Source organism: Perca fluviatilis, chromosome 16 (genome assembly GCF_010015445.1).
Source record: "Perca fluviatilis chromosome 16, GENO_Pfluv_1.0, whole genome shotgun sequence".
NCBI lineage: Eukaryota > Metazoa > Chordata > Actinopteri > Perciformes > Percidae > Perca > Perca fluviatilis.
Genome location: NC_053127.1, coordinates 28,223,098 through 28,239,646, shown reverse-complemented (window position 1 = coordinate 28,239,646; position 16,549 = coordinate 28,223,098). Strand labels below are relative to the sequence as shown.

General features: G+C 39.3%; 1 protein-coding gene across 3 annotated transcripts in view; it reads left to right on the top strand.

The window, feature by feature from the left end:
• The window catches only part of srrm3 (serine/arginine repetitive matrix 3), a 94,173-nt gene that overhangs the window by 73,487 nt on the left and 4,137 nt on the right, over nt 1-16,549 (top strand). For all 3 annotated transcript variants that reach the window (XM_039826550.1, XM_039826551.1, XM_039776633.1), the window contains exons 7-11: nt 746-781; nt 1,004-1,054; nt 2,013-2,120; nt 7,638-7,794; nt 15,856-16,151. In XM_039826550.1, coding sequence (XP_039682484.1) covers nt 746-781; nt 1,004-1,054; nt 2,013-2,120; nt 7,638-7,794; nt 15,856-16,151 — 648 coding nt within the window. The remainder of the gene's footprint in view (nt 1-745; nt 782-1,003; nt 1,055-2,012; nt 2,121-7,637; nt 7,795-15,855; nt 16,152-16,549) is intronic.

The window sequence follows — 16,549 nt, the reverse complement described above, 5'->3', positions numbered from 1 at the left end:
AGAGCTCCCAGTGGACATCTCTGCATATAAGGATGTGATTCAGACTGGTTACATGCACATCATTAAAAGTGCAGAAATACATGCTGAAATATTCCATTCAGAAGTCGGCACATGAAAATGCATGATCCTGCTGTTCACAGTGACTTGAACACGTTCATATTCCGTGACCAAAGTAAGCCTGTGACTGGGAGCTTTAGCCTTACACTGCTCTGTGTGTCTGTGTGTGTGTTTGTAATTTTTAAAATGCAGTTTTCATTTGTATGTTGAGGCATATTTGTCATGCACACAAATATGTTGCTGAGTGCATGAGTTATAACTCTGAATGAGTCTCAACGGCATTGGAAGCTCACACACTCAGAGACTTATTGTGGTTTCGATGTTCTTTGGAGGTGATTGTGAAAATATATGTATTTTTAAAAAGTAAATAACAAAGGTGGCACACAGCACAGATTACATTTTGGGTTCAGCCTCCAGCATTTGTCCAAAAATGCCACCTCCGATGTCCTAGAATTTATTTCCAGAAGCGAGTTTAGTAATTCCCAGAACCACCTCAAATCTAGAACATGGACACATGGATGTAAAAATACCCCTTTCTGTTTAAAAAGGTAAATCTTGAAAGGTTAACCAGATTACTCAGTAAGTCTGCTTCTTGGAACAGGACCCTGATGCACAGTTGTAGCATACTGTATATCAATTATTCAGTTCCTCAATCATTGTGATGATTGTGGTGCTTTTATCTTCATAGATCTGCATCTGGCTCCAGGAAAAAGAGGAGATACAGGTGTGTATGGCACAAGAAGAAAACAAACAATACATTATAACGCGCATAACATGTGTAAGGTGTGTGTTATTGTCATTTCTGCCTACTGATTGTTCAAAAGACAATGCAATCCATATGGGTGAGTGGTACACTGAGTTTCCTTTCTACAAAAGGGTGTGAATGTGTGTTTCTCATGCTTTAAAGTACACTGCTTCGCTATCTTACATGTGAAATTTGTTTCAGGTCGGGCAGCCCAAAGAACAAACACAAAGACAAGAACAAACAGAAAAAGAGGTGAGAGGCACAGAGAATCACTCTAATGCCATTTACATGTTAACGTTGAGCTGAAAAACCTATATGTCTGCTTTTAATTTTTTTCAGTATGACAGTTTTACATTCATCATCAGTCAAATGTGATGTGCATATACAGTAGGTGTGGGAATCACCAGAGGCCCCACGATACGATATTGTCACGATACTTATGTCACTATACAACATAATTGTAATTTTAAACATATTGCGATATTCTGCGATATATTGCAGTTTATTACCTTTCCTTACAACTTCAAATTATAACCCCAAAGGAAAACTTTGTCAATCTGTTTTATCTAGAAAGATAAAGTTCTCTGTTCTTCTCACTTCAATTGTATTGCTGGCCTAATGGGATTGTCAACACATACATAATAAAAGATTGATACTTGCCGTCTGTGTAATGATACAGTATTGCCATGGAAAATACCGCGATACTATGCTGTATCGATTTCCCCCCTACCCCTAATATACAGTATGCAATGTGTAAAAGTAAGAACAATGTGTCCTCTGCACACAGTGAAACAAACAGTGAACATTAGTCTCAATCCAATTGGAATCACGTCAAGTCTCTCATAAATTTATATTGCTATTTTACACCCATTATCTCAGGCTCAGACTCTCAGAGAATGTTAATGACTATAAAGCACAGGGTGCATCTCCTAAGCAGTATCTAAGTTCAACACAATTGGCATGCCATACATTGCACTGTGTCTTGATTAGAATATATATTGAAATAGTTTGGCAGTGCACAAACTGTTTTACATATCACAAGATTGACTACTGAGCTCGTTGTTGCATGTGTGTCCCCGTGATGTACGTGTACATACACATGGCTTTATGTATGCGTGTGCGTGTGCGTGTGCGTGTGTGTGTGTGTGTGTGTGTGTGTGTGTGTGTGTGTGTGTGTGTGTGTGTTGGTCCATTGGTTGTCATCCATCAGGTCCCCTGGTGAGACCCCCAGTAGGAGTTCACAGCGTCAAGGCAGCTGCTGTAGCTCCCGAAGCGCTTCCCTGTCGTCCACTCGGAGCACCTCCAAATCTCCTGCCAGGTAGACTCCTACACACACGCACGCACACCCGGGTTTCTGATCCACATCAGTTTTCTTGGTTGGAGTGTTATTTCTATGATTCTAGTTGAAATCCTTTCTTATTCTGTTTTGTTAAAAAGCATTGGACATTTTTGTAATTATTGTGTAAAGGGACCGTTACTTTGATTTCTACTCTCCCGTACAAGTTATTCTTCTCTAAAAAAGCCAAACACAGAATGTTTATTTTATGAGATATTGCAAGGCAACTTTATAGCGCATTTACAGCGCATTTCAGCAACAAGGCAATTCAAAGTGCTTCACGTTACAAAGTTTCTTAGCTTGTATTTTATCAAACTTTGAACAATTTCACTTAAGAATGATCTAAAGAGCCAACTAATTAGAGAAAAAGTTTTTTGCAGTGTGAAAAATAAGACACCTTTATAAATCTGCTACTTTCAGCAAAGAGTGAGATCAGAAATCATTAGCATCGTCGCAGCAGAACAGATATATTGTCTTTTTTTTTATTCCACACATTCTTCTTCCTTGTCAAAACCTGCTGCCTACATTACCCACAATGCATCTGCTGACAGTTCAGGCAGCGATTCAAATGTGTTATGCTATTTATGCTATCTAATATAGGCTTGCGCCGCTAGCCTCAAGCAGAATGAGTGACCTTAAGTGACAAGTGACATCACTTGAGGCAATTTATAGGACTTCACACAGCTTCCTCTGGAGCCACAGAAGACTTTATACATTTAGTTTTTCACATGTGCAGTAGTCCTCCCCAAGACCTGTAAACAGACTTGGATGTGTAAAATTGGTGGCGTTCCCCAATAAGAGCAACTCTCAGGTGATCACATGATTAATCACATGTATGCTCAGAGCAGAACCATCCAATCAGAGACAAGGGTTTAACCTACATTTGTGCCATTGTTAATTCTTTAGCAAAACCAAAAAAACAGTATGGTAATCTGCAAACCTGTGTGATTTCAATAGAGAAATGTTTGGATTTGTGTGAAATCCATAATATCTGCAGTAGCAGTTCAATTTGAAATGAATAACAATTTATTATATATTAATATACTGTATAAATAGGGTTGAAATAATGGGAAATTGGTTGAAATGGAAACAAAAAGAAAATTAAACTGGAGCAGGAAATGAAATTCTGCTAGGCTGCTATGGAGTTATATTCCTATCTTTATTCAAGAGCGCATTCTTTCAATTTAAGAGCATTTCTCACTGATATTACGTTCAGATTTTGTAATAATTTCCCTCAAAATCTTGCTCTCATACTCAAATGGTCATGCTCGCGCTTGGATTTGCTCTGCTTGTGCTCAAACTTTGTGCTCGGATTCAGATATGTTGTTCTGTGGACAGATTTCCTCCTCTCAGCTTTGAACCTTCTCCTCGCACTCAGGCTGATTCTGCGCGCTTGCAAATCTGCTGCTCTCGGATCTCTCCTGCGCGCTTGGATTTTTCTGTGTTACAACACTATCAAAATTCCACAACCAATAGAATGCCAGGTGTAGTGTTGACCAATTAAATGATCCCTGCCCCGTTGAGGGTGCGTTCGTTTTACGTGAGAACATCCGTTGCGGCCGGCTCCTCTGTAACCATAGGTCTGTAACCCAAGTTTATTTAACCCCGCCGTCCATCGCTTTATTATTAGTATATGTCAATAATGTGCACAGAATGGTCGACGGTCTTTCACATGCACCCATTACATCAGGAAACGGGAGAAAGCTTTGAAGTGGGACATATCAAGTTACGTAGCTAGCTACACAACTATGAGGGTGAGTAACATAAATTAAGCACATAGCATATGGGGCCCAAGCTGCTAGCCTAGCTTGATGTCCGTAAACAAATAGATTTTCTTTATATCAGTAGTTTAGCTAGCTAGCTAGATTGAACGACATATGACGGACAGTATGTGTGTATTTACAACTGGTATTTAATGACCCCACTTTGTAATTTGTCCTCGTTTGGTTAACCATGTTCCTGGGGATTTGGCTAATTTCAGACATGTTAGAGGCAATTGTAAAACCTAAACTGTAATATAACTGAAAAACAAAAACTGGATTGTTTGTATCAGTTTTTACATCACTGTTGCATGTTTTTCAGATGTTCTAAATTCTTATAACATTATTTTAACAATAACATTATACATATATATATATATATATATATATATATATATATATATATATATGTGTGTATGTATAGAAAGTTGTAAGTACAATTCCACTCATATAATAAAATACTATTTAAAATAGCAGTTATTTATTTTTACCCTTATGAAATCAATACAAAGCAAATTGAAAAAAGTATTTTGTTTGTTTCCCTTCTCAGGTGGGGCTGAAGTACCCCTGTTGAGCTGCACTGTGTGCATGGACCAGTGTTGTACAACCACACTATTGTGTTGTTCCAGTCAGTACATTACTCCAAACGCAAAATCCCATTGGGTTCCCCTGTACTCACCTGTGTGCAGAGGGCAGGCAGTAGTGGCACAAAACCAGTACGTGGCGAAAGTCTGATAATAATTTAATTGTAAAATCATGTTACATACACTTATCATTTCTTTCTTGCTTAAATTCATAGGGTGCACAACAAGGCCCAGGAGAGACAATTACTGTGATGTCCACAAATCCAGAGAAGAGAAGGTAAGGTAAGATAGTAATGATGTTAAAGAAAGCTATGTACACCTAATATCTTATGTGTTGATGTCTATGAATTTGTCTTAAATAGGAGCACACTATACAAAGACAACAGTGGAGAGTTGATGGATCTGTCTGTCCTCAAAGTGCCAGAGATCTACAAGGACTTCACCCGTTTCTGCACCATCACCTCCATAATCCAAGTGATAAAAGAGAGAACAAACTATTGTGTTCTCTGCTTACATGAATAGGTGCCTGTAATGTCTGCCCACATAAACAATCAATAAATGTTAAGTATCACTGATATTTCTTAAATCATTGTGGTTTTTCAGAGCAATAAGATTATTAAAGCCATGTTCATACTTGCAACAAATTAAAACCCTTCTCAAGGCGAATAGGTTTTTCATGTTCTGTAATCTAAATCTAAAAACAGTATAATTAAATTTACCAGAGTGGACACTTGCAGGTTTTTAAACAGCTTTAATTTACCTTGTCAAAACAATAAGTAATTCATAACCAACTGCACAATATTTGACACAAAACCTAAAAAGCGTATGGTACATACTCCTGTGAAGCAGTACACTTCGCCTGTAGGATTTACTGTAGCAGGAACATTGATATTGGCAAACTGATGACCCAGGTACAGGTGAGTTTGTGAGCAGGGTTATGATTTGAACTAAAATAAAGATAAGATAAGCCTAGTGTTCACAAGAGGGATAATTCAGGTATTGCAACACAAGTTATAGAATAATTTAATTAAATAGGAGGTATATACAACTAGTAGAAAATAAATTAACTAAACAAGAGCAATTAAGGCAAAGTTATGAGGTAGTAGCAAGCTAAAGTGACGTATAATCAATAGCAGTGAGTCACATCAACAGTGTACACCAGAATAATATATACTGTGATTAAGTAATGATATTTAGTGTTGTCTGTAGACTACTAATATAACAAAACAGAAAAATAATATAGTGTACGATGCAGTATGGAGAACAACAGAGTCCCATATGACCCCAAGAGACTTTAATTGCAGCTGTTGATGATTTTGCAGATGGTTGTAGTCTGTAGCCAGCCATACAGTAGGTAGATCTGGAGCAGATGGTTGTAGTCTGTAGCCAGCCATACAGTAGGTAGATCTGGAGCAGATGGTTGTAGTCTGTAGCCAGCCATACAGTAGGTAGATCTGGAGCAGCAGGGTGACTTCTAGCTTTCATGGGCTGGTGATAAGACTCTGCTGCTATGATGCAGCATTGGTCGAGCCCTTCATTCTCAACTGGAAGAAAAGAAAAGAAAAGAAAATGCTTGTTTTTTCTGTTCAGTTTGCTTTGTATTCATTAAAAAAAAACTGCTATTTAAGGAGCAAATTATTCTAGATCTGTTTTTATTATAGTGATAACATTGTACTTAACATTACAGCGTTTTATACAGACTGATATGAATCCATCATTTTCAAACTAATGTTATATGAAGAAATGAAGACTAAATTCTGATGAACATACAACAGTGATGCAAAAACGAACACAAACAATCCAGTTTCAGGTGTTCTTTCAGTTATATTAGCTACAGTTTAGTTTTTACTATTGGCTCTAACATGAAATTAGCAAAATTCCCAGTAACAAGGTTAACCAAACGAGGAAAAATACACATACTGTCCGTCATATGTTGTTCAATCTAGCTAAACTATAAAGAAAATTATTTGTTTACGGACATCAAGCTAGGCTGTATACTAGCATGTCTGAAATTAGCCAAATCCCCAGGAACATGGTTAACCAAACGAGGACAAATTACAAAGTGGGGTCATTAAATACCAGTTGTAAATACACACATACTGTCCGTCATATGTCGTTTAATCTAGCTAGCTAGCTAAACTACTGATATAAAGAAAATCTATTTGTTTACGGACATCAAGCTAGGCTAGCTATGGCTAGCGCCATATGCTATGTGCTTAATTTATGTTACTCACCCTCATAGTTGTGTAGCTAGCTACGTAACTTGATATGTCCCACTTTAAAGCTTTCTCCCGTTTCCTGATGGGTGCAGGTGAAAGACCGTCGACCATTCTGTGCACATTATTGACATATACTAATAATAAAGCGATGGACGGCGGGGTTAAATAAACTTGGGTTACAGACCTATGGTTACAGAGGAGCCGGCCGCAACGGATGTTCTCACGTAAAACGAACGCACCCTCAACGGGGCAGGGATCATTTAATTGGTCAACACTACACCTGGCATTCTATTGGTTGTGGAATTTTGATAGTGTTGTAACACAGAAAAATCCAAGCGCGCAGGAGAGATCCGAGAGCAGCAGATTTGCAAGCGCGCAGAATCAGCCTGAGTGCGAGGAGAAGGTTCAAAGCTGAGAGGAGGAAATCTGTCCACAGAACAACATATCTGAATCCGAGCACAAAGTTTGAGCACAAGCAGAGCAAATCCAAGCGCGAGCATGACCATTTGAGCGTGAGAGCAAGGTTTTGAGGGAAATTATTACAAAATCTGAACGTAATATCAGTGAGAAATGCTCTCAAATTGAAAGAATGCGCTCTTGAATAAAGATAGAAATATAACTCCATAGGCTGCAGCAATAACAATAAAGATGCACAGAAGGTTTTGCAAACAAAATCAATGCAGCTTTTTTCTTGTTCTTTGCACCTCTGCATCGAATACAGGAAGTAGGCTTAAAGTGTGATGAATATTTTTTGCATCGAGTAGGTTAAAGGACTACTAACAGTAAAGAATTTTGACATTTTGATTATCCAATAATTCACTTTCAGATCTTTGATATATTTGGGCCTTGATCTAGGTCAACAACAGTCACAATTTATGACCTTTTCTTTTGGCTGTGCTTAACCGAGCGTGTTGCTGTGTGGCTCTGCTCGTCCAGGCTGAACTCCAAGCACAAGACGGACGGACAAAAGGCGTCCAGCACCTCACTGTCCCCGGGCACCAACACCCCCGCCGCGTGGCACAACGGAGACCACACCCAGCGGAGCCGCAACGGCAAGGCCGGCAGACTCAACCACGGCGAGAAAGGGCACGATGTATGTAATCTCCTCTATTTTGCTCCCACACCCCCACCCTCCCCCCACCCACTCCCAGGGTATCTACCAAAGTCTCTACAAATGACTTTTATCTTGCTCCTTTTGTGTTGGTTGACATGAATTTTCACCTTATTTGATATTGAAAGTTTTTTTTTTTTTCTTTTCATTCTGTTATCAGTTATTCCTACGTTGTAGGCCAGTTTCTATTATTGACTATTATTTTTGACGTGTAAAAGACACTCCTGTCCTGTGTAAAACTTGCCGCTCGTGCTGCTATATTTCTGGCTCTCTTTGACTCCTCTGCCATCTTGTTTTTGTTGTTTGCCGGTAACAGAGGGAGGGAGCAAAGAGAAGAAAGGTTGTAGTGTTTCTGTTCAGCACACATCTTCTGAGTCAAAGCACAACATTAGCATACCAAACCTCGGATGGAAATATGAGCCGCACTGGCACACAATGTTTCCAAATGAATACGCAAAAAGATGTTTTGTTTCTTCTGAACGGGTGCTTGCTAGGGCATAGGACAAAAAAGTTGAGCCAGGGACAGGTATGACTACTTCATGACAATTCCCCCTCTCCCCCCTAAAGGTCCATGCCCTAGAAGAAATATCAAAGAAAAATGTGTCTATCCGGAATGAGAACTTCAGAGTTTTACGGCAGATAAAGTCAAAATTATCCAATGTTCATGTGCAAAAGTCATGATTTAGAATCTGATGGTGCTATACCAATCTACGATTTCTCCTTGAACTGATGAATCCAATTACTTGTGGAAACGCTTGATCCTTGCGTGCAAAAATTTATTCTAACAAGGTGAGCCTCTCTATTCCAGGTATCAGCTGTTTGTGCTGGGCTGTATGGAAGATTTAAAATGCCTAAATAAAAACAAAGAAAGAAATAAATGAAATCCAAACACACACATACTACTAAGATATTGCTCTCCTAGCTACCCACAAGCTGGGGCAGTGGTGGCCTAAAGGTTAGAGAAGCGAGCTTGTGAGTGGGATAAATCTGGGTGTGGAAGTGAAAGAGCAGCACCTGTCCCTCCCTCATTCCCACCACTGAGGTGCCCTTGAACAAGGCCCTTCTCCCCCCCAAAAAAAAGCTCCAGTGGAGCCCCTCAGTGGCCAGCAGATCAGACTGTGGTTGTACCGGGCAGCTTCCAGGTATGAATGGGGAGCTGGGTGAATGTGACAGGTCGTCGTTGTAAATGAGAAGTTTTTCTCAATCGACTTACCTGGATAAATAACAGTTAAATAAAAATAATAAAAAATAAGCTAACATTAAAGTTCGTTTTTATGTGATGAGCGGGTTGATTATTTGCCCCAATCAATTTGATTGGATACATAAATGTTACCGGCCCCGAATTCAAGATGAGTCATCGAAAACATTTGACGTTTGACAGAAAGAGGGGAAAAAACGGGGTTTTAAATATGAAAAATACGTTTTATATTTTTCATTTTGCTGTGTCACAGAAAGCAAAATGAAAAAATGCATTGCATTTCAGTGTTGTCCAGCAGAGAGCAGCGTAGACCTGCCAGTACTAAAGGCAAAGTATTTTCATAGGTTTTCATGAGGAGGTCCAATGAAAATGCATCATATTGTACATACATACATTTTTCATTTGACTATGACACAGTTAATGCATGCATAAAAAGGAAATACATATAATAAAGTGAATTGCATTTCACTTTATTTGATTTGTTTTTATGTAGGCATTTTACATCTTCGATAGCGACAAGCCACATCCTTAAACTATGTTATGCAAATTAATCCAAATCATGGGACAGGGTGGACCCTCAGAGTTTTAAAAGGGTTGCAACTCGGTACTTAAAATAAAAAACAGCAGCACATACTGTCCACAATAGGCTCCTAAAACATCAAGTGTTACACAGAAAATAATATATATGTATGCATGTATGTATATGTGTATATATATATATATATACACACATGTGTGTGTATATATACTTCTCTCTACCTTTTCAATTTGGAACTGCTCCTTGTTTGTTTTGGCTCTTTTAAAAAATAAGCATCTCTGTTAGTCTCTGATTACCTAAAAGACACTGAGTTTTAAATCACTTTCTGCTATTATGGAAACAACCTTACTATAGATCTACATTCGATGACAGCCATTATGCTGGAATAAAACAAAAGACACTTAGAATGAAAGGATTGCTTGTAAAAGCATCTTTCTGTGCTGAATAAGTAGCTAAATGGGCTGCAAACACCCTGTAAACTCTCCAGAGAACTGAGAACTGTCTTCTATTTTCTAAACCAGCTTGCATGTGAGGTCTTATTTGGTCTCTCTCTCTCTCTCTCTCTCTCTCTCTCTCTCTCTCTCTCTCTCGCTCTCTCTCTCGCTCTCTGCTTATTTTATTCATTACTGTTTCTTTTTTTCCTTATCAATTTAAGTGGTATTTACCCATGAATAAAATGCCCAAATCTTTCTGTCTCGTTTATATAAAAAGCACTCAAATGCTTTGGAACTGGACCAAGTAGGTTAACTGGGTATGTGTAATAGTTTCTTCTTGTCAATACAGTTGTCTTACTTCTCAAGCACATGCTCTGCTCAGTGATAGATCCTCTGTTCCTCCAGGCGTCCAACAGCTCCTGCCAAACCACCAGGAGTTCAGCACATGCTCCTCTCTACTGCTTTACTCTACCATGTCGATGTGCATGTTGCCCCTAGGTGGCAGTGTCTCTTCTGTCCCTGGCGTTTGTTTCTACTCTACAGTATGTGCTCAGGCCTGTGGAAAATGGCACGGGGAGATCTGTTTGATCACGTACTTTTGAGCCATTCAGTTGCGGTGTAGTGAACGAGGAGCTTTTAATTGGCTTACATTTTTTTTAAGCAGAATCTTTGTAGCATAAGTTGCCATTTTTGTTAATCTCCACCAAAAGCTAAAATATGTCTCATGATAATCCCCAAACTGAAATCTTTGATGGTTTGATGGTTATGTGTGACAGATCCTGGATCCAACTGAAGTTTGATTTTACTGCAGCAGTTGTGTGGTTTAGCAAATGTTCTGTATAGCAGCTCTGGTTGTCTATCTATCATCTCAGTTTGTGTTCCTGTAGTCGTCCTCTAGCCCTGTTTGGAACTGTCTCATCCACTGCGTGGGGGATACTCCGGGATGCTTCCCGTAGAGAAGCTAGGGGAAACAGCTGTGCACTGCGGAGGTGGAGAAGTTACGCAGACCTTCAATTGCCAAACCAACAAATTACTCCTTCTCCTTGAAGCCTTCTCTCTTAACTGAAAATAATTCCATTACAGCATAAATCCTAGCTTTCTGCAGCTTGTACAAGTTTGTTTTTGAGTGTGGAATGGGTTTCTTAATGCTCCTTGTGGCCAATTACAATTACTGCAACTTTGGTTCCCTACCAACCGTATGTAGTTATAGAGCGTGTTTACGGGAGACTCGACAGACCACTACAACCTGGAGAAGGAGGCAGCCGAAGGTGTCAGTGGGCTAGTTTTCAGTAGACTTGGTTGCTATCTAGCCCTGCAAGTGTGCAAAGATGCACATAACCCAACTGTCTGTGGAAAATTAGTAAAACTCTCTACAGCAGAGGGGAAAATACAGTGAAGGTTGTAAGTCAGTCTGACATGTTTCTTTATTTCTATATATCTATTTAGTTCTGACCAATTGGGATTAAAATAATGCGAATGTTTTCAAATCTAAAAATTAAGATTATTAGAGAAACTAAGACTATAAGACTTGTAGCAAGCCGAGCTTCCTCCAAAGTATGACAGGCTTATACCCAGTCTACATTCAGTGAATCAGACTGATGCAAACATAACTTCGGGGCCACAGGGGACAATAATGGGTCCAGTATGGCTTGTTGCACCAGGATGTGTCGAAGGAGACGCCACACTCAAAAACCTTCCCTGAAAAGCTGCAGAACGATGAGATTTTTTTTTAATACTGACTATCTGGCTAAGTTTGTGCTTAACTTTCCCACCTCTGATAAAGAGCAGCGCACAGCCGCTTCCCCAAGCTTTTCAATGGGAAGCATCCAGGACTGTCTCGTAACACTGTGAAAGAGTCGGTCCCAAACCGGGCTAGTCGTCCTCTTGCTCATTATTTATGGATGTCTTCAAACACTTCAAACACAAGTACATGGACTCTTGAAAATAACTAGGACAACTCACACATTTTTAAACATGATTGTTATTTTAAAGGGACCCAAGCCATTTTGAATGTAAGCTCCGTGTTGACGCTAACAGTTTAACCAGCAGATTTGACAAAGTGCCTTAAGCTTTCTGTCTCTCTCTTTCTCACGTAGCTGTGTTTATAGTGATAAATGAATAATAAAAAAAAGATTGCCTGGAAGAAAGGTGGACTGAGGTCCAAAAGTACAGAATGCTGATACTGAAGAAGACCCAGGCCAAAATGTGACTGGGGTCCCTTTCAAATGTGCTGACTCTCTAGTTGTCCATCTTAGCAGTGACTGCCCCTCCAACACTCTTCTACCTCCCCACCTCCTCCCTCCTCCTCTCCTACCTGTTCATCTGTGTAATGTGTGACTCACGTCTCACTCTTGTTGTCCTGGCATTTTTCTTCCCACATATCTTTCACATCTGCCAGCTCTGCATGTCCTCCTCCCCCCTTCCTCCTTCCTTTCCCTTCCTCCTAGCTACTCTACTCTCCATGGATGTCCACTAATATGACAATTAACTCTATCCGCTTACCTCTGTCCCCCCATCCCCCACCCCACCCCGTTTTGATACAAATATGGCTGCATTTGTACAAGCGAAAAAGACAAAGCAAATCATGTCGTTTATTTCATCCTTTGTTTCTAATTTTAGTTTGATTTGAATTCCATCTGGATTTCTTTTTATTTTCTCCCCCTCTGTTTTTCTTTGTACTTTTTGGTTTGTTTTGTTTCTCCTTAGTCTCTGGACACAGTATGTAGCTTTGATACTAAAAGAGGTCATTGTCTTTTTCCCATTTCGCTGCGGAGAACATTCCTTTCTCCTTTTTTTCTTTTTTTCTTTCTTTCCTTTTTTTTGTTGATATTGCATACGTGTCACTGATTGAAATGGAAGGTAGGTAACGCTTTGCCTACGCACGTGATCTTTATGCAGATGAGAATGTGACAAGCACCCTAGCCTGAGTGACGTCAATGTTTCTCTCTCTCTCTCTTTCTCTCTCTCTCTCTCTCTTTCTCTCTTTCTGTTGTTTACCAATGGTCTTTAACCAAATTGATTTAACCTCATCAATTATGATTGGATTACGTAGAGCTCTGGTTTTTCTCTTTCCTCCTTAACTTCATTCTGAAGTCCAATATCCCGCTCTATCTTCCAGGTCCATTTCTTTCTCCAGTTTTGTTTTCTTTCTGTTTTTGGTAGAATGCATTCCTGTTTGTCCAGCTTCTCTCTGTTTGTTGGTGAATTAGTACATTCGTCTTATGATTTTCACCATATTGATTTCCACGACTGTTTCTAACAACTGTCATAAGCACCAGTGGTTGTGTGTTTTCTTATTATACCGCTTAGTTGTCTTCTCTCCAGTGGAGAACGGCTCTTCTTTCTGTAACAACCAGTCGGTGCTTTTGTTGTATCTTAGCTTACGAAGCAGTTCAGATAGCACAGTGTAATGCATGCGCAAGAGCCAGCTGTATTTGGGTTCACACAAAACGCCTTTTGGAAATTTACCCTCTTTTTATGATCTTTTTACAATTAGCAGTGTATAACTGTGCATCACAAGTTTCAGTCCCCAACTCCCATTGAATCACTTATCCAAGTTCTATTTTGTTTTGTTGAATACTTCAAAGAGAGGTTTTGAATATATTTTTGCTCACCCCCTACCATATGCAGCTCATGGGATAAGGCTTGCATTACGTGTTTTTCTTACTTTGAACAAATCCCTTGAAAAGACCGAAACCAACAATGTGTTAGTCTGCCAATACTATTTTGACTTTGCTATTGTGTATGTGGCACTATTCGTGCCCACTGAAGTTGTAATATTTTAACAAATAAAAAAGGGGTCACAAATATGTAGTTTTATTATTAATCAAGACTAAGAGTCAACAGCAACTCTATGGGCACAATGGTCCTTTGAGCTAAATGCTAACTTGCATGCTAACAAAATGACAGTGACAATGCTAAAATGCTGATGTTTAGCAGGTGTAATGTTCAAAGTGTCCACCATCATGTTAGCATGCTAACATTAGCTAATTAGAAAAGCTAATTTACACAAAGTACAGCTGAGGCTTATGGGAAAGTCATTTTATTACCAAGCAACTACCAAGCTAGCTGCTCAAGGTAAGGCTCTGTAATTACCTAAAACATCTGGGCACTGTAGTTTTTAGCAAACGTCACTTAAACAGAAATTAATAGTGCATTTGTTGGGGACTATTTTCAGCCGCGGATTTACATTTATTTGGTGCTCTAGTGAGTATTTACAGCACCAGGACAGTCTACTGTATGTGAGTGTGTGTTGTCTCAAAATAAACTACAGTGCACAGTTCATGCTAATGAAGGAACAAGTCACCTGATGCAACAGTGTGGCTCACTATGTAATAATATTTGGAGCTCCATGGCACAGAGGAATAAGCGATTTCAAGCTATCCTGGTGGGATCAATTCATTGTTGATTTTGGTCTGTTCGTGGGATTTATTGACAATAAGAAAAATACAGAATATTGCCCGACAGTGGTCATTTTAAAAACTGCTAAACTCACGGTAATTGAGTCTATTCATGACTCTAAAAGTAGCTTTTCATGTTAAAATCCCAAAGGATCCCATCACATTCTTATTGTTTTATCAGTTAGATGCAGCGTTACAAACCTTTCACTAACCAAATGCTTTTCTGGGGTTCCTACATTAGTCAATTACCCAAAAACTAACCTCTGATTGGTTGAACCGGAAAAAAATGTAAACACCTAACACTCACTGTTGTTATGTAGCAACAACTCACTGGAACTACATTAAGAGATAAGTTGGCTATAGTGATAACCATAAGCACCCCGTATTAAGGAGCCCGTGAGCACAAACACTGATTGTAACCAGTAGAAGCTAAGGTAGTTAGCCTGTAAACATGGCAGGCAGTAAAATAATTCCTGCCCTATGGTAGTTATTGCATGGAGAGAAAAATGGTAAAGAAAATACCTTTAACTCTCGCCAGCCAGTTGCTCTCTGATGTAAGGAGGGTGGCTGGGCCCAGAGGATTTACTCTCTGTGTGAGGGATTCCCTGCACATTGTGGTTTTCCTCTTTGCTTTTGAGTTCTTTTCCATTGATTTCCATGCATTGTCTCATGAGTCACTGGCAGGGAAGGGTTTTGTGTCTTTTTCTCTTGCATTTTGTGAATCTAATGATGCACTTATGTTGCCCCACTTTTCCCTTTTCTTCATACCTTACCTACTAAAGGAGGGAATACCACTTTATTGGTAAGTGGATGTTAACCAGAAGGGAGTTAAACAAGAGTAACCATTAAAAAAAAAACAAAGAAAATGGGTCGCTGTTCACATCTCAGCAATTGTCTACAGGAATAAAAAAATCCAGAAAGAGAAAATTGAGTAGCAGACGATTTGTTTTCTGATTCGATTGATTCAATAATTGTGATCTTTATTTTGTTCCTTCCATTTCTGTGATGTTCCGTCAAGTTGTCTTCTCTTTCTGTTTTGTTTCGTTTATTTTAACCATTACTTTCAAAAAAAATAAAAAAAAACACTGAAGAAGTCCTCTTTTCTACTCTACAAAATCTATAGCTCTGTACTTTCTGCCTTTGCTCTTAAACTGATTTGGTTCACAGTTTTGTTTTAATTTTTTTCCCTCTCTTTCTCCTCCTCCTAGTTTTTTTGTTTGTTTTTGCGATTATGATTTCTTCAACTCATTATGGTTTTGCATGCCAAGTATTGCATGCGCTGCACCATAGAGGACTATCTATAAGCCAAATGGAGAAAACCTAGATCTTTTTCTTTTAGATGTTTACCTTCTTTTGGCAAGTACACCGTAGCACTCAATCACCAACCTGAAAACACTCTAATTCTCTTATTGTCCTTTTTTCTTTTTCTTTTTTTTTCTTTTTTCCTTTGTTGGTCATCATTTTTTTCTACAGAAGCTTCGTCTGCTGACTGCTAACTCTGCCAGCATCCAGGCCACCCTGCTGAGAGAGCACAAGCTCCACAGCGCCCCCAGCAGGGGCCAAACGGGACAGATGTGCGCCGCAGGAGAGGCTGGCAGTGTGGATGGCAGGAACACAGCTGTAGGGAGCTCCATAACCCAGACGACAGGGAGAAGAGGGAGCCAGAGAGGCCAGAATAAGAACTCCCACTCCCCTGCTCACAGCAGTGACTCAACCCACTCGCAGCACAACCACACTCACAGAGGGAGGAACTCTCGTCACCACAGAAAGTAAGCACCAGTGGCGGAAGAAGTATTAAGATCCTTTACTTAAGTAAAAGTACTAATACCAAACTGTAAAATACTCTGTTACAATTACAAAGGCCTGCACTGAAACTTTTTTTTTTCAAGTAAGTATCATCAGGAAAATGCACTTTGTTCTCTCGACTGCCCAAGACGAATTTCTCCTATAGGAGACAATAAAGGCTTATATTATCTTATCTTATCTTATCTTATCTTACTTAAAGTATTAAAAGGAAAAGTACTCAATGCAGGAAACTCTTCACATTTTAGAAACTGGAAACGATCCAAACTGTTCTGTGTTTAATCGGCTCATCATTTCAGCTGGACTTGTAGGCCTGTATATTGTTTGTCTTTTCTTAACTAGTAACTAAAGCTGTCAGATAAAT